The sequence below is a fragment of the Taeniopygia guttata genome, chromosome 23, assembly GCF_048771995.1.
Source record: "Taeniopygia guttata chromosome 23, bTaeGut7.mat, whole genome shotgun sequence".
In the NCBI taxonomy this organism is placed as follows: domain Eukaryota; kingdom Metazoa; phylum Chordata; class Aves; order Passeriformes; family Estrildidae; genus Taeniopygia; species Taeniopygia guttata.
The window spans coordinates 4,817,998-4,841,453 of record NC_133048.1 but is presented as its reverse complement, the minus strand read 5'-3'; the positions used below and the strand labels follow the sequence as shown (position 1 = coordinate 4,841,453).

Sequence of the window (23,456 nt, the reverse complement as noted above, 5' to 3'; positions counted from 1 at the left end):
CATGTGCAGAGCAGGCCATCCTTGCAGCCCTGCTGGGGACTGTGTCTGCCTGCTGGCTTGGCTGTTTGCAGCGAGGCTTTGGGCTCGTGCCTAGGAAGGCATTTCCAAAGGGCAGGACAGCAGGGCTTCCCCAGCAGCCAGGATTCCCAAATTTGCTCCCCAGGCTGGTTGTATCCTGGGTATCCCCGTGCCATGGCTGACTGTGGGGTGCAAATCAGAGCAGCACAGAATGGTTTGGGTTGGAAGGGCCCTAAAGACAACAGTCAAGGACACCTTCCACTGATCCAGATTGCTCCAAGCCCCAGTGCAGGAGAGCAGCCCCTCTTTGGAAGGGTGTCCCTGATCCAGGCTGCATTCCCAGCACAGCTCAGAGCCTCTGACCTCTCCTGCCCAACCTCTTGGCACAAATCAAGTCCCACCCTCGCAGCAGGCTGCCAGCCGGGCTCGCATGAGAGCTGTGGGCTGCTGGTGACGTGGTGGCATTCAGAGATGGCACCGGGAGAAGGTCAGTGCGTGCAGAGCAGGCACAGGCTGTCAGCACTCGGCTCTGCTGAGCCTCTGCAAGGAGGACAACCATGGATGGAGAATGGGGCCATGCTCAGGAGATGTCTGCAGATACCTGGCACGGGGGGGCTGCAGTGCTGGGAAGAGAACCAGGAGAACCAGGAGATCATCCTGGAGGGCTCTGTCCTGTTCTGGCCCCTCAGTTTGGGAAGGACGTTGAGACACTTGAGCTCATCCAGAGGAGGCAACGAGTCTGGAGAGGGACTGGGAACACAAACGCTGTGAGGAACGGCTGAGGGAGCTGGGGGTGCTCAGCCTGGAGAAAAGGAGACTCAGGGCTGACCTCAGCACTCCCCACAACTCCTGGAAGGTGCCTGTGGCCAGCTGGGGCTGGGCTCTTTCTCCAGGAGCTGACAGAACCAGAGGTCACAGCCTCAGCTGCCCCAGGGAAATCCAGGTTGGGTGTCAGGAGAAAGTTTTTCATGGCAAGAGTGACAAAGTTCTGGAATGGCTGCCCGGGGAGGTGGTGGAGTCCCCATCCCTGGGTGTGTTTAAAACAAGCCTGGATGTGGCACTGGGTGCCAGGGTTGAGTTGAGGGGTTGGGGCTGGGTTGAACTCAATGATCTGGACGGTCTCTTCCAACCCCTACCACTACAGCAGTGACCCTGAGGTAGGACACGTCTGAAAAATTACTGGTAGAAGTCAGTAAATCCATTTATTTATAGAGTGGCCAGGACAACGTCCAGAGATCTGTGTCCAGGTGAGACCACGGCTGCTCACTGTCCACAGCTCCTGACAGGAGGGGACAGCCGGGGGGTCGGGCTCTGCTCCAAGGAACAGGGACAGGAGGAGAGGGAACGGCCTCAGGCTGGGCCAGGCTGGATTTTAGGGAAAATTTCTTCATGGGAAGGATTGTAAGTCACAAATTGTCCAGGGCAGTGGTGGAGTCACTGGAGGGGCTTAAAAGATGTGTGGATGTGGCATTTGGGGACATGGGTTTGCACTGAGTTTGGAAGTGCTGGGGGAATGGTTGGACTTACTGGTCTTAGGGGACTTTTCTTAATTCACAGAATTCACAGAATCATGGGGTTGGAAAAGACCCTCAAGACCATTGAGTCCAGCCCAGCCCAACCCCTCAACCAAACCCTGGCACCCAGTGCCACATCCAGGCTTGTTTTAAACACACCCAGGGATGGGGACTCCACCACCTCCCTGGGCAGCCATTCCAGAACTTTGTCACCCTTGCCATGAAAAACTTTCTCCTGACACCCAACCTGGATTTCCCTGGGGCAGCTGAGGCTGTGACCTCTGGTTCTGTCAGCTCCTGGAGAAAGAGCCCAGCCCCAGCTGGTCACAGGCACCTTCCAGGAGCTGTGGGGAGTGCTGAGGTCAGCCCTGAGCCTCCTTTTCCATGATGATTTTATGGTTCTGTGACCTCCACATCCCAACCACCCCCATGCTCTGGGTGCAAGCTCCCTTTCACCAAACATCCCACCTCCCCCTAGGTACCTCTCCCTGGGGGCACCACCCCCCTCTCAGCCCAGACACACAAGCACTGACGGCAGCAGCAGCCCCACCTTGTAATATTTAAAACAATTTTATTCATGAAAATATGCTGTACAATGCACTATACACAGTTCTTTACATTGCCACATACACAAACTCTAATAGCACAACCAAGAAAGTTACCATTGCCTACGATAGATGCGTGTGAGAGATGAGACCCTCCCCCCCAGTCTGTACAGTTATAAATACGAGGGAAACAGACCCAAAACCGATGGGGGAGGCAAACTGGGGGGGCCCTGGCTGTCCCCCCATGCCGGCTCCAGGCAGGGCAGGGCGGGAGCAGGGAGGGAGCTCCTGGTCCCCAGAGGGGCACTGTGGGGTGGTGGAGAGGGGAGGGTGAAGCTCTCACCGATTCCAGAGAGGGAACCCAGAGCCTCAGCCAGTGACACAAATCCTGGTGTCACCTCCCCAACAGGGCACAGCCCAAACACCCCCAGTCCATCACCACCGCCCTCCTGCACAGCCCCAACAGCCCCAATCCATCACCACCGCCCTCCTGCACAGCCCCAACACCCCCAGTCCATCACCATCACCCTCCTGCACACCACGTCCCCCCTGCCCGGGTGCTTGGTCCCCTGGCAGAGCCAGCCGTGCCATGAGCCCTGCAGCCACCCCGCTGTCCGTGCCCGCCCCTCGGCCCTCGGCCCTCGCCCCGCAGGACGACTGAACACACGACGTTACCAACACGACTGCACCGCACACACGACAACCCCACGGTCACGAACCACGACACAGCTTGGCCAGGGGCCGTGCCCACGCAGCGGGGCGGGCACGGGGGGCAAGGGGACAAGGGGACGCTTCCCTCCTGCTGCTGGGGTGGCTCCCCCGCCACGGGGATGGCCGGACAGCCTCTGTGACACCGAGGGGGGCTCGGGGACCCCCGCGTGGGACAACCCCAGCTCCGTGCCCGAGTGCTGCCCGTGTGCTGCTGGGTCTGTGCCTGCAGGGCGGATGGCTGGGGGAGCCAGGGCTGCTTCCCCTTCTCCCATTCCTGGGGGGCAGAGCCCCCGTTTGCTCTCCTCCTGCCTCTGGGTCCCTCACACCCACATGCTGAACTGGGGGGTCGGGGATTAAATAGCCATTTGCAATCGGTTTCCAAGGGTTTGAAAGATGCCTGAAACGAGAGGTGGTGTATAAAAGGAATGCGGTAATGATCCTGACCAAAGAATAATCCTTTTTAAAAAAGCATTCAAGAAAGATTATATATAATAGAATATATTAAATTCTGTACATGATCAAATAATGTAAACATAATTAATTAACTTGTAAGAATGTCTTTAGAGACCATGCCTGCCATGCGCCCCAGGTGAAGGTGAGCACATGGGGCTCCTCTGTCACGCTCTGCCACAGCTGTGTGGGTCAGGAGAGGAGCAGGAGGTGCCACCCACGGGTCTCCCTGCCCTGACCTGGGGCTGCCACGCTGTCCCTGTGGCTGCCTGGGACCCAGAGCCTGCTCCTGGCAGAGGAGCTGGTGCTGGGGCAGGAAGGGATGAGCTGGGCTGGGAAAATGTGCTGGTTCAGTACACTGACCCCGCTGCAAGCCAGGGGTTGGGGGTCACAGAGAGCCTGTGGTGCTGAGCAGAGACCCCCCAGGACAGAGCAGCAGCTCCCACCGCCTCCTCCCAGCCCCTCCATCATCTCCAGACCACTGGCTCCTGCTGAAGCCCTCAAACCCTGCTGCTCCTGGCAGCTGTGCAGAATGGCCGGGGCATCCCTGGCCCTCTCCTGCCCCACAGAGCACTGGGGTCAGTTTGGGGCCCTGACACACAGCAGGACCACGTGCGAATCGTGGTCCCCACCCCCATGAGTCCCAGCCCCTGGCAGGCGGGTGCACCCCTCTTGCTGACAGCTCCTGGATCAGCTCTCCTGGCACCCCGGGGTGACACAGGGACAGGCATGGTGGCACTGACCCCCCAGGAGCCCCACAGCCCTGGCTGGGGCCCCTGTGGCACCTCCCTGAGCAATGTGGGCCACCCAAGCTTGGAGCAGGATGGAGCCCACGCTGCATCCAGAGGCCTGGCCACCACACAGCCCCTCCTCGAGGATGGCCCACATCACAGCCCCCCAGCGTTCACCCCAACATCCAACACCCCCCAGGGCCAAGCCAGGATGAGCCATGTGATGGGACACAGCCACCAGCGCTGCCCATGGCCTCTCTCTCCTCTCCCTAAGCTCGACCCTTTCTTCCTTCCAACGCAAAAACTCAATGGCAAAAGAGTGCATGAAATCAAATAAATACGCCCCCCTCCCCGCCCCTGCGAGCTGCCCCCCAGCCTCCGGCTCAGGGGACCCCCACTCCCAGCAGGACCCCCCTGCAGCGTGCCCAGCCTGCTCCGGGCAGGGGCTGCAGCCTTCCCTGGCACCCCCAGGCCCCGGGGGCTGCCGAGATGCCGCTCCCAGGGCTGCTGGCTGCACACCACCACCACCCCCTCCTCACTGCTCGGTAAGGAAACCTGCCTGGAGCCACACGAGGACACCGGGGGTGTGGGCTCACAGAGCTCCCATCTCCCCCAGGCTGAGGGGTCACGAGCCCCCCCTTGCCCTAGGGCAGAGCCCCCACTGCTGACAGTTCTACCCAGAGGACTCATTTCCCAAGGTGGCTCAGAGAAGAGTTCTTTCCCAGGGGGGATGCCCATGCTGGGGGGGGTCCCACACCACCAGCCATCACCACTCTGTCCCCCAGCCCAAGGGCAAATCAAACTGGCACCATTACCATGGGGCACTGGGACCGTCTGGAAAGGCTTTCCCTTCCTGCTACCCCCTGGATCTGCTTGGCTCCGGCCCTGTGTCCTCCAGAGAATGCCGGCAGGACCTGCAGACCGGGCACACGTGGGGCTGGAGGTCCTCCCCCATCTCAACATTTGACCCTCCGGCTCGTGTTTCGTGTTCGACCTTAAGCTCAGACTGATGGCTCTGGCCTATCTTAACAAACAAAGGCAGAAGAGAAAGGAAAAAAAAAAGTTAGTCTCAATGTTCCCCTCGTGGCTTCCCGGCGGCGAGCCCGCGCCGGGGCAGGCGTCACCCCGGCACCCAGCTCTGGTTCGTGGGCTGCGGCCCCCCAGGCAGCGCGGGCACGTTGAGCCCGTTCTGCGGCGGGAGGGCCGAGTCGAAGTTGAAGTCCATCTCGTCGCTGTCCATAAAGTCATTCAGGATGATGGACTCCACGTCGCACTCCAGGCTCCCGTTGAACATGTCCAGGTCCAGGTCTGCTGGGAACCTGTCTTGGCCCAACACGGGGGGGTGGACGGCCCCCGGGTAGGGGCCCTGCAGCGAATCCAGCAAGCTCATGTGTGCCCCTTGGTTATTGGCGTAGGAATGCAGGTGCCCGTGGTGCGGCACGGCCGCCATGCTGCACGAGTCACTGGGCAGGCTCATAAGGCTGACAGGATTGGCTAAGGCACTGGTGTTGACCGCGGGGTGGTGACCGGCTGGTGACGGGTGGTACAACGCGTTGCTCTTCATGAGAGAGCCCGGGTGGGGCGGGTAGGGGGACAGGCCCTGCTCCCCGCCCCCGCACAGCAGCGGGTTGTGTCTGTGGCCACGGGCCGGCACCATGGGGCTGGCCTGCGGCGGGGGCAGGTCCCCCGGGACCATGCTCTCCTTGTGCGCGTAGGAGATGGAGGAGAGCAGGTCCTGCAGCGAGGCGTTCCTGTAGGAGCTGGCGGGCGAGAAGGTGGCCTGCTTGTTCTCCTGGATGGTCTGCATGGGCAGGCGGCGCATGAGGCTCATGGCCGGCTGGCTGTAGATGGTCCCGCAGTAGGTGTTGGAGGCGGCCCCCATGCTGGAGCACTTGGAGTTGAAGGTGAAACTGGAGCTGCGCTGCCGCAGGGCGGCCGGGGGGAGCTGCTGGGATGGGCTCATGCTGTAGCCGTCCTGCAGGTCCTCCAGCATGCTCTCCCCCAGGCTCTCGTTCAGGCTGATGGTGCCGGTCAGGTCGGTCAGCCGGGGCAGCTCCACGGAGCAGCGGGCGCTGAGGGATGGAGACATGGTGCTGGAAGGGCTGGGGTACATCAGCGGGGACGAGGGGGTCCCGTCGTCCTCCTCCAGCTCGTCCGGCTCGTGGTTGGCCATGATGGGCGAGAGGCGCCCGCTCAGCGTGCTGGCCGTGGAGTTGGCCCGCGTCCGGAAGTCCGCCCAGGCGTCGTACTCGTCGCTGGCGTGGGACGCGGGGCTCTCCGACCACTTGGCTTGCTGCGAGGACGGGCTGTCCTCGCCGCGCTCCTGCGTCACCTGCAGCTGCTTCTTCTTGCTGGCCTTGCCCTTGATGCGCAGGAACTTGCTGTTGTTGTCCATGGACACGGCGCGCCGCCGCGGCGTCTTGCCCGTCTTGCCGCCCTCGGGGTTCAGCATCCACCAGGAGCTCTTGCCGGTGCCCTCGTTCTGCACGCGGATGAAGCGGGTGTGCAGGGACAGGTTGTGCCGGATGGAGTTCTGCGGGGACAGCAAGGACAGCGGGAGGGTCAGCAAGGACAGCACCCCCGAAGGAAAGGGACGCCCACGGGGCTGGGGACACGTGGGGCACCGTGGGACAGCTGGGCTCCATCCCCCGGACGTCTGAGCCGAGGTTTGGGGCTGGCAGAGCTCGGCTGGCAGGGCCGTCCCACACGCCGTGGGTCACAGCCCCGTGCCGCGCCCGCCAGCTCTGGTTTTGGCACAATTCCCGTCACGGCAGAGATGGGGAGCCTCTGGGCACACATCCCAGGGACCCTCGGCAGCCAGGGCCGGCTCTCAGAGAACCTGCCTTCCCTGGCAGGAGGGACAGGGTGCAGAGGCAGCAAAGGCAGTGGCAGAGTCAGGACCACACACAAGCCCACGGCTTCTCCATCCATCCCTCCGGGCCCAGCCCATCCCACAGGACGCTCCCAGTACAGCCAGCACCTCTGAGGAGATCCCAGCCCGCTCCCCACCAGCTCCACAGGCGGGGGGATCCCTTTGGAGGGCACTTCAAGCCCCTTCCCCTGCCTGGCATCATTCGGGATGCACTCCCATCCACCCTCAGCACCGACACGTGCCCTGGGCAGGGCACAGCAGCAACACCACAGCCCAAAACCTGCTGGCACCATGTCACACCTTGTCCCCAAATGCCTCAGACCAGCAGGGCAAGGGAGGGGATCCTTCCCCTTGGCTCTTGTGAGACCCCATCCGCAGAGTTCCCTCCAGCCCTGCGATCCCCAGCACAGCAAGGACATGGAGCTGTTAAAGAAGGCCCAGAGCAGCCCCTGGAACTGCTCCCAGGGCTGGAGCCCCTCTGGAGCCAGGCTGGAGAGCTGGGGGTGCTCCCCTGGAGAGGAGAAGCTCCAGGGAGAGCTCAGAGCCCCTGCAGGGCCTGAAGGGGCTCCAGGAGAGCTGCAGAGGGACTGGGGACAAGGATGGAGGGACAGGACACAGGGAATGGCTCCCAGTGCCAGAGGGCAGGGCTGGATGGGAGATTGGGAATTGGGAATTGCTCCCTGGCAGGGTGGGCAGGGGCTGGGCTGGAATTGCCAGAGCAGCTGTGGCTGCCCCTGGATCCCTGGCAGTGCCCAAGGCCAGGCTGGACACTGGGGCTGGAGCAGCTGGGACAGTGGGAGGGGTCCCTGCCATGGCAGGGGTGGGGTGGGAACACCTTTGAGGTTCCTCCCAAGCCAAACAAGAGTAGGAGTCTCTGACACCTGCCTCTCCCTGCTGCCATGCAGCTCAAGGGATGCCACCCCAGCTCCCTGTGCCTCAGTTTCCCCAGAGGAAAAAGGCAAGATGCAGAACCCAGGGAAGAGCCTCAGTCTGCAGCACAGAGACCCTTCCCCAGCTCTGCCCAAAGGCTCGGGGCTGCCCGGGGCTGCTGGAGAGGGGAGGCACCTCCCCAGCCCCTCCCCAGCTGCAGGAGGGGCAGAAGGACGAGGAGGAGGAGGAACCCACGGCAGAGGGGAGAAAGTTTGGTGCTGTTGTGGTGTACAGTGGAATACTAATGAAGAGGCAAGTGAGCTCCAGCCTCATCTATCATATTATGTAATGGCTTACTTCTCCGCACTTCATTTATTTGGAGATTGCTCCCAGGCTGGCTCCTCGCCAGCAGCCACCAAATCCAAGTCTACAGAAATCAATCTCGCACTGACTGATTAAGCCGTGTTTAGAACTAATTGCTCCTTCGTGTGTGGGGAGAATAAATTACGGGCTTTAATTTCACATCTTTAAAATGCAACTGCAGGTATGGGCCAGCCATTAACCCCTTCCTGCATGGCTGGGGAGGGGGCCCAAGGGCTGCTTGGGACACAGCTGCCCAACCCACGCTCACCACCTTCGAGCAGAGCAAGTCAAGCTCTGGCCAGCCTTCCTGGCAGGGAGAGTCCCCCTGACCCTCCCAGCACCTCTCCTCAAGCCCCAGGATGACCCAAACTCCCTTCCAGGACCCAGCCATCGGTCAAGCAGCAGGGACAGAAGCACAGCACGTGGCTGTCACTGCCCTGGCAGGGCCAGAGCCACCAGCCAGCTCAGCCCCAGAGCGCTGCCCTGCACCCACAGACAGTGGGGAGCTGGGGATGCCAAAGCTGGGCTTGCTGCAGTGATGCCCAGTCAGTGCTGGGCCCCTGGCAGGAGTGGGGACCCCCCCACGGCCGCAGTCCCTCCCTGCCAGCCCTGCCAGGCCTGCCCAGCACCCTGTGCAGGAGATGCTGCAGCCTGTGCAGCAGGGCTGGAGCTGCCATCGGGGAGAGGGGATGGGCTCTGGGCATGCCACAGCTGGACAGGGGTGACATTCAGCACGCCCCCTCCCAGCCCAGAGGGAGCACAGGGCACGCTGCACCCCCCGAGGCAGGGGCCAGGGCTGGCAGGGTCAGGCTGCCCGAGGGAGAGGAGACGAGGAGAGGCTGCCGGAGCTTCATTAGGAGCCAGAAGACAGCAGCAATTAAGCGCAAGGTGCAGCAGACCCGGCTCTCTCCTCATTAGCACCCCGACACGCTCGGCTGCCCGCGGCTCGGGGCGCACGGAGCCGGGCGGGGGCTGCGCTGGGGCGGGCCGGGAGCGGATGAACCGCGGGCACCCAGTGTCCCCCAGCCCCCGGCAGCGTCCCGCTGAGGCACAGGGGACAGCGCTGCCTCGGCAGGGCGTGCCCTGGGGTCAGGAAAGGATGGTGCCACCCCAGGGTCCCCACGACGTCTCTGACACCATTCCCTGCCCTGCACCACTGTGGGGCTGGCCGTGCCCTGGTGCCCGAGCTGTGCCTCCCTGCCCATCCCCCTGTCACCCCTGTCTGTCCCCTCTGTCCCCTCTGGCCCCCCTGTCTGTCCCCCTGTCCCCCCTGTCTGTCCCCTCTGTCCCCTCTGTCCCCCCTGTCTGTCCCCCTGTCCCCCGACTGTCCCCTCTGTCCCCTCTGTCCCCCCTGTCTGTCCCCTCTATCCCCCCTGTCTGTTCCCCTGTCCCCCCGTCTGTTCCCCTGTCCCCTCTGTCCCCCCTGTCTGTCCCCCTGTCCCCCCTGTCTGTCCCCTCTGTCCCCCCGTCTGTCCCCCCGTCTGTCCCCCTGTCCCCCCTGTCTGTCCCCCTGTCTGTCCCCTCTGTCCCCCTGTCCCCCCTGTCTGTCCCCTCTGTCCCCCTGTCCCCCCTGTCTGTCCCCCTGTCCCCCGTCTGTCCAGCCCACTCCGACGGCTCAGCCCCACTCTGGACACCCGGTCCCACTCGGCCCCGCATCCCCCGGTGCCCAAACCCCCAAACCAGCACCGGGCAGGGGCACCGGTCCCCGCTCACAGCCGGGGGTGACACCCCGCACGGCCCCGCACGGCCCCGCAGCTCCGCCGAGGGGACAGGGATGCTCTGGGGACACGAGGGCAGGCTGGAGGTGGCACCAGGGCTGCAGGTGCACCGCACCCCCCGCTCGGCCCTGGCTGGCACCAGGGCAGGGCGAGCTGAGCCCGTGCCAGCCGGCAGCTTTGCCAAGCCGCAGGACCCCAGTGCCACGCCGGTGCCCGTCTGCCGGGGGCTGCTCCCGCTGCGGGGCCTGGGGGGGCTGTGGGCACCCGCGGAGCCCCTCACCCCCCCAGGAGCCCTCCTCCGGCGAGCCTCATTGTCAGGGGAACAGGCAGTGTGAAATCGGTCTGATTAGCAATTAGTGCCATTGTAAAAGGATTAGCCGGACCCATTGTTTGGGAGAGTGACTTGACTGTCAATGGGCAGCTGGCAGCGGTGGTGAGGGTGGTGAGGATGGTGAGGATGGTGAGGATGGTGAGGGTGGTGAGGATGGTGAGGATGGTGATGATGGGGCGGCCGGAAGCCATTCCCCGAGGCCGGACTCCCGAAATGAGCATCGACCCCCGAGATGAGCCTCGGGCCCCGAAATGAGCCCCGCACACGGGTACACCCCCAGTTCGGGCAGCGCTGCCCATCCCATCCCATCCCATCCCATCCCATCCCATCCCATCCCATCCCATCCCAGCCGCAGGTGCCAGGCTGCCACCCCCGCCTCGGGGTACCCACGAGTGTCGGGGTGCAGGAGTGAGGATGAGCTCGCCTCTGCGTGCCCTGGGCAGAGCAAGGTGGGGGGACACGAGTTCAAGAGCAGGTCCTGGCAGAGTGGGGAGAGCAAACGAGGCGCTCACATCGCTGTCACATCCCCGGCACCGCTCTGCTGTCCCCAGCGCTGCTGTCACCCCTCGCTGCTGGCTGCCCAGCACCAAGCCAAGCCCCAGCCCCCTCCTGTGTCCCTTTTGTGTCCCTCCTGTGCCCCTCCTGTGTCCCTCCTGTGCCCTCTCCTCTGCCCCATCCTGTGCCCCCTCCTGTGTCCCTACTCTGCCCTTCCTGTGCCCCTCCTGTGTCCCTCCTGTGTCCCTTTTGTGTCTCTCCTGTGTCCCTCCTCTGCCTCCTCCTGTGCCCCTCCTGTGCCCCCTCCTGTGCCCCCTCCTGTGTCCCTCCTGTGTCCCTCCTGTGCCCCCTCCTGTGCCCCCTCCTGTGTCCCTCCTGTGTCCCTCCTGTGCCCCCTCCTCTGCCCTTCCTGTGCCCCTCCTGTGCCCCCTCTGTGCCCCCTCCTCTGCCCCTCCTCTGCCCCTCCTCTGCCCCTCCTGTGCCCCTTTCTGTGTCCCCTCCTGTGCCCCCTCCTATGTCCCTTCTGTGTCCCTCCTGTGCCCCTCCTGTGCCCCTTCCTGTGTCCCCTCCTGTGCCCCCTCCTGTGCCCCATTCTGTGCCACTTCTATGCCCCTCCTGTGTCCCTCCTGTGTCCCCTCCTGTGCCCCTCCTGTGCCACTTCTGTGCCCCATTCTGTGCCCCTCCTGTGTCCCTCCTCTGCCCCTCCTGTACCCCTTCCTGTGTCTCTCCTGTGCCCCCTTCTGTGCCACTTCTGTGCCCCCTCCTGTGCCCCATTCTGTGCCCCTCCTGTGTCCCTCCTGTGCCCCCTCCTGTGTCCCTTTTGTGTCCCTCCTGTGCCACTCCTGTGCCACTTCTGTGCCCCTCCTGTGCCCCTCCTGTGCCCCCTCCTGTGTCCCTTTTGTGTCCCTCCTGTGCCACTCCTGTGCCACTTCTGTGCCCCATTCTGTGCCCCTCCTGTGTCCCTCCTGTGTCCCTCCTGTGCCCCCTCCTGTGTCCCTTTTGTGTCCCTCCTGTGCCACTCCTGTGCCACTTCTGTGCCCCCTCCTCTGCCCCTCCTGTGCCCCTCCTGTGCCCCTCCTGTGCCCCCTCCTGTGCCCCATTCTGTGCCCCTCCTCTGCCCCTCCTGTGTCCCTTTTGTGTCCCTCCTGTGTCCCTCCTGTGCCCCTCCTGTGCCCCCTCCTGTGTCCCTTTTGTGTCCCTCCTGTGTCCCTCCTGTGCCCCTCCTGTGCCCCTCCTCTGCCCCTCCTGTGCCCCCTCCTGTGCCCCCTCCTGTTTCCCTACTCTGCCCTTCCTGCGCCCCTCCTGTGCCCCTCCTGTGCCTCCTACTCTGCCCCTCCTCTGCCCCCTCCTCTGCCCCTCCTGTGCCCCCCCTGTGCCCCTCGTCCTTGCCCGAGGCTGGAGCGGGCAGAGCCGCCCGGTGCCCGCGGCAGGGCCGGGCAGGGGCAGGGTCGGGGGCAGGGGCAGGGGAAGGAACAGGGGCAGGGGCAGGGTCGGGGGCCGGTTCCCCCCGCGGGGGTCTCGCCGGCGGCGGCGCGTTCGGGTCAGCGCTCCGGCTGAGCAGAGCGGGGCTGACGCGCCGCTAATTGAACCAAAAGCCCATTAGAGAGGAGCGCGGGGCCGCGGTGGCTCGCAGGTGGCTGACACGCGAGGAGCCCAGGGCGGCACGGCCGGAGCATCCCCCCTGCGACAGCTCATTAGGGACCGCTAATCACCCCCGAGCAGCCCAGGGACAGCTGGGGCTGCCTCCTGCAGCCTGAACCCTCCCTGAGCATCCCCCCGGCCCCTCTGTGTGCGCCCCCGTGCCACCCCCGGCAGGGGTCCAGCCGTGCCCCTGTGGGGCACACAGAGCCTGTGTGCGGTGCCCTGTGCCCCCAGACCAGCTCCACACTCGGGAATGCGGGGCTGGGATCCCTCATCCTGGGGCCAGGCTGTGCCACCCCCTGCCCACCTCCTCCTGCCATTCCGGGGCTGGGGCTGGCATGCCCCACACCCACCTTCCAGCTGGAAGAGAAGGTCCAGTGGGGAAGCACCACCCTGAGCCTCTGCCAGGATGCAGCAGCCCCATCCCAACCCCAAAACCAGCCTGGCTGTGGCTGCCCGGGCTCCAGGCTGCTTTCAGAAGCAGTGGAGGTGCTGTGGAACTGGATGGGTGATGTCCATTCCCCACCTGGCCCTGTGCTGATCCTGGCCCATCTCCACCACACATCCTGCTGGTTCTCAGCGGCTCTGACCCCACTGAAGCCCCGGTGCAGCCCCTGCACCCCCTGGCACAGAGCTGCCCCTCACCCCGCCGTGCACTCGGCACCTGAGGTTGTTCCACAGCTGCTCCGGTGCCTCCGTTCCCCTGCTGAACACAAGCAGCTCCCAAACCCACCACAGACACCACTGACACCCATCAAACCCCACAGCTCCCCACGCCCCCCAGCACCCCCCGTGCCCAGCACTGTCCTCAGCCCGTGCCCAGGGACACCAGGGCACCCCACACTGCAGCCAGCAGCGTCTCTGTGGCCACTGGGGTCACACCAGCTCGGCCACCAGGTCCCAGAGGGGGTCAGAGAACCACAGAGTCTGCCAGGCTGGGAGGGACCCACCAAGATCATCGAGTTCAGCTCCTGGTCCTACACAGACACCCCAACAACCCCGAGCTGTGCCTCAGAGCGTTGGCCAAACGCCCCCGGAGCACCGGGAACCACAGCCTGGGGGGAGAGGATGGATGGATGGATGGATGGATGGATGATGGATGGATGGATGATGGATGGATGGGTGGATGGATGGATGGATGGATGGATGGATGATGGATGGATGATGGATGGATGGATGATGGATGGATGATGGATGGATGGATGGATGATGGATGGATGGATGGATGGATGGATGGATGGATGGATGGATGGATGGATGGATGGATGATGGATGGATGATGGATGGATGGATGGATGGATGGATGGATGGATGGATGGATGATGGATGGATGGATGGATGATGGATGGATGGATGGATGATGGATGGATGGATGGATGGATGATGGATGGATGGATGGATGATGGATGGATGGATGGATGGATGGATGGATGGATGGATGGATGGATGATGGATGGATGGATGGATGGATGGATGGATGATGGATGGATGGATGGATGATGGATGGATGGATGGATGGATGGATGATGGATGATGGATGGATGGATGGATGATGGATGGATGGATGGATGGATGGATGGATGGATGATGGATGGATGGATGATGGATGGATGGATGGATGGATGGATGGATGGATGGATGATGGATGGATGGATGGATGGATGGATGGATGGATGATGGATGGATGGATGGATGGATGGATGGATGGATGGATGATGGATGGATGGATGGATGGATGGATGGATGGATGATGGATGGATGGATGGATGATGGATGGATGGATGGATGATGGATGGATGGATGATGGATGGATGGATGGATGGATGGATGGATGGATGGATGGATGGATGATGGATGGATGGATGGATGGATGGATGGATGGATGGATGGATGGATGATGGATGGATGGATGGATGATGGATGGATGATGGATGGATGGATGATGGATGGATGATGGATGGATGGATGGATGGATGGATGGATGGATGGATGGATGGATGGATGATGGATGGATGATGGATGGATGGATGGATGGATGGATGGATGATGGATGGATGGATGGATGATGGATGGATGGATGGATGGATGGATGATGGATGGATGGATGGATGATGGATGGATGATGGATGGATGGATGATGGATGGATGGATGGATGGATGGATGGATGGATGGATGGATGGATGGATGGATGATGGATGGATGATGGATGATGGATGGATGGATGGATGGATGGATGGATGGATGGATGATGGATGGATGGATGGATGATGGATGGATGGATGGATGATGGATGGATGGATGGATGGATCGATGGATCGATGGATCGATGGAGACAGAATTCAGATGGGTATTGAGTGATTTCAGTGCTGGGGGAACACCTGCCCAGTCAATCCACCTACCACAGCCAGCACAAAGACACCTCCTGCCCTGGGCTGCTCCTGATGGGGCCAGAACAGCCCCAGACCCACCCTGGCAGTGCTGGGGCTCGGTGTGACCCTCTCCTCCAGCCACAGCAGTTCCCCAGCTGCTTCAGGACAGGAGGGGACACAAGAGATGGTCCCAGCACAGCTGGGAGAGGTCTCATCACCCCACAGTGTCTCCCCAAGCCCTGTCCTGCCCCACCGCCCCGAGGCTCTGTGCTGCACCTCGAAGGGCTGCCCTGAGGCGCAGAAGAGGAGCCCGGGGGTGATGATGAGGAAGGCAGCGATCCCTGCCTGCAGAAGCACACCTCTGCCAATCCCCCAGCACCCCCTCGTGCCCCACACGCTCCCCAGAGGGCTCATTAGATCGGAGCAGGGTGAGGATAACGAGCAGGCACACGCTCCCCTCTGGGGACACGGGCAGGGCTGGGGAGCTGGGGACCCCCCTGTGGGACTGGGGGATGTTTGGGGAGAGCCCAGCCTTTCCCCACTTCCTGCAAGAGCCCCACAGAGCTGGGGGCACCCAGCACCCAGCTGCAGCTCGCCCTGGCACCAGCTACCTCCCAGTGGCACAGAGCTGGGCCGGCCCCACACCCTCCCTGGCCGTGGGGTCGCTGCAGGGCTGGCAGGGGACAGCAGGACCCCTGCCCACCTCCTGCATGTGCGGCCTCCCTGCCTGAACGCTGCCGGAGGGAAGGGGCTTAGGCACCTGCAGAGCTGCTGTGTTGCCCACCTCAGCTCTGTGGCCCTGGCACGGGCACCCGCTCACCCTCAGAGCAGCTGAGCCCCCTGCCCTGGGCAGCTGGCCTGGGCACCTTGCAGTGCCACCCTGGGGGCCTGTGCCAGCTCCCAGTGCCCGCCCAGCTCTCAGCCAGCCCCACGGGGATGCTGTGGGGCAGGGGGTGCTGAGCAAGGGGGGAGCACAGCCTTGGACTCCAGCCCAGCTCGCCTGAGGTGCCAGCACAGCCAGGGATGCTCTGCAAGGTGCCCACATCCAGCTAAGGGACATCAGCCCCCTGCTTTTGGGGACAGAAGCCACCCTGAGCACTCCCTGCCCGCCCAGACCCCCCTCCAGCCGGTGGGGCCAGGTCAGAGCCTCGGGGGAGCCTCTCCAGCAGCAGCCTCTGACCCCATAACGCTCTAATGACACCCCAGAGCTGGCCACCAAAACAGCTGCACTAAATCACCCGGAGCTGCCATGTCATTTTTGCATGAAATTACAGGATTTTTTCCCCTGGGTTCAATTTCCTCCACACCAAGCTCTCACCGCAGCCAAATCATTAAAGCAGCCGCACTCCCTTTTCCTCGGGTACCACTTGATGTCCCTGCTGGCACCGGGGCTGGCTGGGGACAGCGGGTGCCCCAGTGCCCCCGGGCAGCTCTATGCCACACTGAGAGAGCCCAGAGCTGCTCCCAGCCCGAGGCAAGGCACATCAAATCCTGCCCAGGGACGCTGGGGACACCCAGCAGCCACCAGGGATGCCCCAAGCAGGACGCTGAGCCCCCGTGGGTGGGGGTTCCAGCCCCAGCAGGCAGAGGAGCTGGCTGCTCCCACGGGGGAAATCACCCACTCCTCCTCCTCACCGCCTGTGGGAGGAAGGGGGAAGCAGCAGCGATGCTCAGACACCCACGGGAGGGTGCAGTGCCATAAAACATCACCTCTGGGTCACTTGGCTACCCTGAGGGACACAGGCACATGTCACCCTCGTGTCACCATCCTGCCCAGCCCCCCGAGCTGGGCAGCAGCAGGAGCCCCAGAGGCGGGGGGTGAGCCCAGCCCGTGCTCCCCTGTCTGTGCCACGGGGCTGGGCTGATTTCCAGCCTGGGAGCTGCCCTGGAGCCGGGCAGGGCTGGGCAGGGAGCCCAGCGCCGGCTGCACCCCCTGGTCCCCCCTGTTGCCCCCGTGTTCCTCCCATGTCTCCCCGTTCCCCCCATGTTCTCCCCCCCCATTTCCCAGTGTTCCCCCCATTCCCCCATGTCCGCCCTGCTCTCCCCATGTTCCCCTCATTCCCCCCTGCTCCTCCTCATGTGCCCCCTGTGTCCCCCTATGTTCCCCCCCTGTTCTTGCCATGTTCTCCTACATCCCACATGTCCCCCCGATGTCTCCCCATGTTCCCCCATGTTCCCCCCATGTTCCCCTATGCTGCCCCCATGTTCTCCCCATATCCCCCCGTGTTCCCCCATGTCCCCCCATGTCTCCCCATGTTCCCCCCTGTTCTCCCCATGTTCTCCCCATGTTCCTCCATGTTCCCCCCATGTCTCCCCATGTCTCCCCATGTTCTCCCCATGTCTCCCTGTGTTCTCCCCATGTTCCCCCGTGTTTTCCCCATGTCCCCCCCATGTTCCCCCCCATTCCCCACGCTCTGCTCCGGGGGTTCCCCTCCTGCCCCACATGCTCAGCTCAGCCCTGCAGAGCAGCCCCACAAGGGTGCCCCGAGTCCCTCTGTGCCCTGGCTTTTCACGGGGCTTTCAGGAGCCCACGGAGCAAAGCCAAAGCCTCTCCCCCAGCCGTGTCCCAGCAGGGCTCCCCCAGCACTGCAGGAGCAGGGACAGGCTCCCCGTGCCCTCGGGGCAGCTCCTGGGGATGAGAGCTGCTCTGGCCCTGCATGGAAAGTGCCTTTTGCTTCTCAGCTAGAGTCAGAGAATCCCTCCCTGGCTTGGGAGGGACCTTAAAGCACATCCCTTCCCACCCCTGCCCTGGCAGGGACACCTCCCACTGTCCCAGCTGCTCCCAGCCCTGTCCAGCCTGGCCTGGGCACTGCCAGGGATCCAGGGGCAGCACAGCTGCTCTGTGCCAGGCTCTCATCATCCTCCCAGGGAGGAATTTCCTCCTGCACGAGATCTCATCCCACCACCAGCAAGCACAGATGGCAAAGGCTTGGGAGAACTCAGGGGGATGGGGACAAGAGGGGTGGCCAGGACAGCAGGGACATCCCTGCCACCACCTGGCCTTGCCTGAGAGATTCTTCATGGAACAGTTTTATTCCAAAAAAGAAAAAAAAAAACAATCCCAGTTGCTCAAGCGAACAAATGTTTATAGCAGTTTGCAGGTTCCAGGCCCAGAGGGTGGAGCAGGGAAGGGTTCAGTGATGCCTCTAAGGGAGAAAATCCTCACCACGGGGACTTGCTGTGCAGAAACGTGGCAAGAAGCACTATTTTAAAAACACTTCTGAAAATAGGGAGCAGTTTCCAGCCAGTGGAGGGGCTGAGTGCCTCTGGTGGAGCCCATGGCACCCCGGCAGGCTCTGGGCTGTCCCTGCTGTCCCCACAGTGCTGTCCCCAGCCAGAGCCCCCCATGCCAGCACACACAAAAACACCCCAAAACCCTCCAAAATCCTGCCAGTCATCCCTGGCAGTGCCCAAGGCCGGGCTGGACAGGGCTCAGAGCAGCCTGGTTCAGTGGAAAGTGTCCCTGCCATGGCAGGGGTGGCACTGGATGGGCTCTGAGGTCCCTTCCAACCCAAACCATGAATCTGTGAAACCCCCACATAACCCTGGGGTGCCCTGGGGGTCTCCCCAAGGGGGATGCTCTTAGGGGTCACCCTGGCAGGCAGGGTGAGGGGCTTGCAGCTGGGGTGGCTCCTGTGTGGGGTCCAGGGGGTGAAGAGGGATGGGAACTCCATCCCTGCCGTGCCCCGGGGTGGCAGCCACAGCTCGGGGGGGTTCTCAGCCCCTGCTGGGTGCTGGGCAGGAGCCAAAGGCAAAGGTGGGGTAGGGGACATGTAAAAACCATCCCAGGGGGCTGAAAGAGCAGCCCCCAGCCCCACAGCACCCGGGTGGGTCACGGCCCTGCCCGGGATGTCCCCGGCCTGCCCTGGGGTGTCACACACTGCAGTCCCACCCTCATGGCACAACGTGCAGCACCCTGCACACGGGCACCTGCAGTCACAGCCCCTCCCGTGTCCCTGCCAGCCCTGCTGGCTCAGCTGACCCTTTTTTCTCCATTTCCCCTGCACCTGCTAAGGACAGACCCACCCTGCAGCCTGTGCTCACTCACAGCACAGCGAGCCAGCAGCAGAGGAGGAGGAGGAGGAGGAGGAGGGGAGGATTCCCCAGCTCAGCAGCTGCCCAAGGGTGGGCTCGAACCCCCCTGTGCCCCAGAACGTGCAGGGCCTTGTGCCAGGATAAAGCCTTCTGCACTGCCAGGACCCAGCAGCCTCCAGGCACGGCTCCAGTGGTGTCACCTCATGGATCTTTGGTGTCACCCCCAGATCCCTGCTGGTATCACCCCACAGAGCCCCAGTATCACTGACAAGCTCGTTTGTGCTCGTGGGCACAGCCCCACTGATGGGTGGGAACAGGGGGGACCCCTGCAGGATGGGCTGGCTGCATCCCCCCGGTGCTGGCAGAGCTGCTGCTCCCAAGGGGGTCTGTGCTGCTGCCAGCAGGGCTGTGGCTCCCCAAAAACACCCCAAAGCAGCTCCCAGCCCAGCACACGAGGCACAGCAGAGGATCCACGGGGAAATCCTGGCCGGCGCCGCGCTGCAGGCTCCGATTTCATCCAAACACATTCCCTGGGCAGGGCTGTGCTCAGCACGGGAATTTCCTGGCTCTGCAGCCACACTGAGAAAGCACTTGGAGCTGCCCCTCCTGGGAGGCGCCCAGCCTGCCCTGCCGAGGGTCTGAACCCCCATGCTGCGGGGTTTAGGGGGTGTCTGTCCCCCTGAGATGTGCACTGGGAGCGGGGTGTTGGGGAAGATGAAACAAGAAAGCCTTATAAATATGATTGCCTGGCAAAAGATTTAGAAAATACAGAGACTGAGATGGTAACAAGTTGTGACATACCAAACCTTAGTTACTGAACAACTAGAAAACAATAGCACAGGCAGGATGAAGACAATCCCCCCTTCTGGTTGAACAATGCCCTTACCTACAAATAGGCCCTGAGGTTAAATGGAATGTTGGATCTCACTCCCCAAAATGTATGGGTCATCCCACACCTGTAACCCTCCCCTGAAGCATCAGGAGTCTGTGACCCCATTGGCCTCAGTCTTGTTCCAGCTCACCTTGAAGCCCCTGACAAGGAGTCCCTGAGGAGCCAGACGCTCTCTTGGAACTTCTGTTCTCTTGGAACTGCCCCTCTCCTGAACATCCTCTTGGGATCCTCTCTTATCTCCCTCTACCCCTTGCCTCTCCCTTCCCCCACGCCCTCGGGCCTGCCACGGGTCAGGTCTGGTGACTCCAAGCAGGGCCTTTCACCCTCTCTAATAAACCAGATATTCTCAGAGCAGCCTTCAGAGATCTCTCATCTCCACCCACCCAAACCCTCCTGGAGCCCAGCGTCCCCGCACGGGGGATGTGCCACCTGGAGTGGGACAGGGCAAAGCTGGGCACAGGGCACAGGGGACACACTTGGGATGGGCTCATGGCATGAAGGGCATCATCAGCTGCAGGCAAACACCACAGCTCCAGCCTGTCCTGGGGTGCTTTACCCACCTCACCAGTGCCCTCCTGCCCACACCAGTTACCCCGAGGTGATCAGGGATGACCAGGAATGACCAGGAATGACCAGGAATGACCAGCTGCCTGGACCCTTGCCAGCACCCTTTGGCTGCTCCTCCCTCAGGAACATGCCTGCCCACGAGCGCAGACACAGAGCCCAGCCCTGTGTGCAGGCACAGGGTGCCCAAGCCTCGCCTTTCCTGCACCATGAGCTGCCCACAGCTCCCCACGCTCAGCAGACCCACGAGACACCTGCAGTGAGCAGAGTGGGGGCTGTGCTGTGCCCCAAATCTGCCAGGCTCGAGCCTCATCCTTCCACCCTTGTGCCGGCCTGTCCCCAGCAGCCAAGGCCACCCCACGGCGGCAGCGGGGCTGGCAGGTGGGCACAGCAGAAGGCAGCGGGGACCCCGGTCCCTGCCCGCCCGAGCTGCTGGGTTACCCGGGAAACAGCGCTGACATCGCAGGGCATGCAGGGAAACTCTGCCCGAGGTGTGCGGGATGCCATCGCCGTTGCCAGGGAAACAGCAGGCGACATCCTGCAGGTGAGGTGGGTGCTGGGCTGGGGGCCAGGCAGTGCCGCCCAGCGGGGGCTGCTGCCCTGGGCACACGGCCTGGGGGCTCTGAGGTTGGCTCTCCCCCCCTGTGGCACACAGCCTGGGGGCTCTGAGGTTGGCTCTCCCCCCCTGTGGCACACACCCTGGGGGCTCTGAGGTTGGCTCTCCCACCACCATCCCCCTGGGGCACTGCTGAGGCCATGAGGAGGGGACTGTCCCCTTGGGGACATTGCCACCCCACCTGGGCGGCCAGAGCAGGGACAGAGAAGCCACCACGCCCCAGCTCGGGCTGGGCACTGTCTCCCTGCCCTCACTCCTGGCTCTCCACGCACAACCCCTGGGGCAGTTCCCCAGCAGGAGGGGCTGGCAGCGTGCCCACGCCACCGAGGGGCAGCTCTGCATCCCCGTGCCACCTTCAGCTCAGCCACAGCCTCTGCTTGTCCCTCCGAGGGCTCGGAAGCACCAGGAACGCCTCGAGGTTTCTCCCAGTGTCCCAAACTCTGGCACCAGGGATGCACCATCCCCCTGTCAGGGTGTCCCCTGCTCTGAGCACAGGAAAGCCACAGCCACGGGCACTGCAGGGTCCCCGGGCTGAGCTGCACCACTGGGATGCAGGACACAGGGATGCTCGCCACGGGCAGGCAGCGGGATGAGGGAATGCTGCCAGAGCGGGCCCAAACAGCAGCACCAGGGCCAGCAACAAGCCAGGCTGGGCTAACAACAGCTCCAGGGAGCTGCTGGGGCACGGGCAATTCATGGTGCAGCCTCTGCCCCCCCAGCACGGCTCTGGGAAGGACTCAGCCAGCACAGACAGCCCGAGGAGGAGGAGGAGGACGAGGAGCACGAGGAGGAGGAGGGGAAGCAGGCAGAGCCACCCTGGGGAGGCAGTGGGATCCCTGTAGGCTGCTGCAAAGCAACAGGAACACAACAACCCCCTCCTGCCTGCCTTGGGGGAGTTTGCCACCCGAGGCGGAGCAGTTTTATCTGTAATGGCAAAAATTACATCAGCCAGAGCTGCCGAGGTCCCGGTGGGGCTCGAGGGAGGATCGGGATCCACCCCGCACTGCCCCGGCCCCGGGGGCAATGCAGCGAGGAGGATGCCCTGGGCCAGGCCCTGCAGCACCCTCAGGACTGTTTTTTATTGCTGATGAGTGTCTGAAGCAAGAGGTCAAGGTAACCTGTCCCCTACAAACTGGCAGCGACGCCTCAGGCTGTGGGATCAGCCCCAGTGTGGATCCCCAGATCCACACTGCCAGTGGGGTTTGTGTGTCAGTCAGAGGAATCAGACATTTGGAAATAAAACTACTAAAAAAAGGTGTCTGGGCAGGAGGGTGTCACAAAATGTCCAAAAACAGGCAGAAGGAACCAGTGCTCAGAGCACCAGAGCAAAGCAGCTCTGGACTTCAGTGACAGCGCCCTGAACCTGAACCCAGGGGCTTGAACCCACCCACACCCCCCTGGATGTTAATTTTAGGGTGTTCCTGGGAGGTGGGGGTTGCAGCAGCGCTGGGGCGGATGCCAGGATGAGAAGGCACAGGGAGGAGGTGTGGAAGAACGGGAAGTCACACATCCCTGCAGGAAAGCAGCTCCTCACCACTCTTTCCCTCTGGCAGCCCACCCTGAGGGGTCTGAGCACCCGGGGTCACACCTCAGCACCCCCCAGGCTGTGGGCACCTGCCTGTGGTGCCAGTCTGGGCACAGCGGCCTGAGGGTCTCCCTGAAGAGCTGGGGGGTGCCAGGATTCCCCATCCCGCCGGTGGCCGGGGGAGCGGGCAGCCCTTCCGCGGCCACCCCTGCCCGCGGGGCCCCGGTCCCCGGTTCCGTGACACGGAGCTGGAATTGAATTAGCCGGAATTAGCCGCTGCTGCCCGGGCAGCGCCGCCTGCAAACCATCCTCGAATTCCTGGGCACGGCGCCCGCACCCCGCCCGCATCCCCGCCCGCATCCCCTCCAGCGCCGACCCCGACCGGGGGGCTCCGAGCACCGCCGGGCTCGGTACCGGGCTCGGTACCGGGGCAGCCCCGAGCGCCGCTGGGTTCGGTACCGGGCTCGGTACCGGGACAGCCCCGAGCGCCTCCGGGTTCGGTACCGGGGCATTCCCGAGTGCCGCCGGGCTCGGTACCGGGCTCGGTACCGGGGCAGCCCCGAGCGCCTCCGGGCTCGGTACCGGGCTCGGTACCGGGGGGCTCCGGGCGCCACTGGGTTCGGTACCGGGGCAGCCCCGAGCGCCGCTGGGCTCGGTACCGGGCTCGGTACCGGGGCAGCCCCGAGCGCCACTGGGCTCGGTGCCGGGCTCGGTACCGGGGCATTCCCGAGTGCCGCTGGGTTCGGTACCGGGCTCGGTACCGGGGCAGACCCGAGCGCCTCCGGGCTCGGTACCGGGCTCGGTACTGGAACAGCCCCGAGCGCTGCCGGGCTCGGTACCGGGGGGCTCCGACCGCCGCCGGGCTCGGTACCGGGGGGCTCCGAGCACCGCCGGGCTCGGTACCAGGCTCGGTACCGGGGCATTCCCGAGCGCCTCTGGGTTCGGTACCGGGCTCGGTACCGGGCCGGGCAGCGCTGCCGGGAGCCCCCCGCGCTGTCCCGGGGCCAGCCCTCCCCGCGCCAGCTTCCTCCGCTACAGAATGTACCGAGCCCGGCGGCCGCGGCCAGGGACACGATGTGCTCCCCGCTCCCAGCCCTGTTTTTCCTGGCCGGGCTCCTGCTCCGCTGGCGGCCGGGGTTTGTCGCTCAATGCAGCTTTTGTTCGCCTCCCTTCACACCTCATCCCACCCCTGCAG

General features: G+C 63.5%; 1 protein-coding gene across 1 annotated transcript in view; it reads right to left on the bottom strand.

Annotated features, from left to right (window-relative positions):
• Positions 1 to 2,083: 2,083 nt before the first annotated feature.
• Positions 2,084 to 23,456, bottom strand: part of FOXO6 (forkhead box O6) — a 36,220-nt gene continuing 14,847 nt past the window's right edge. The window contains exon 2 of the mRNA XM_030290357.4: positions 2,084 to 6,502. Within this exon, the coding sequence (XP_030146217.2) occupies positions 5,090 to 6,502 (1,413 nt within the window). The 3' untranslated portion in view covers positions 2,084 to 5,089. The remainder of the gene's footprint in view (positions 6,503 to 23,456) is intronic.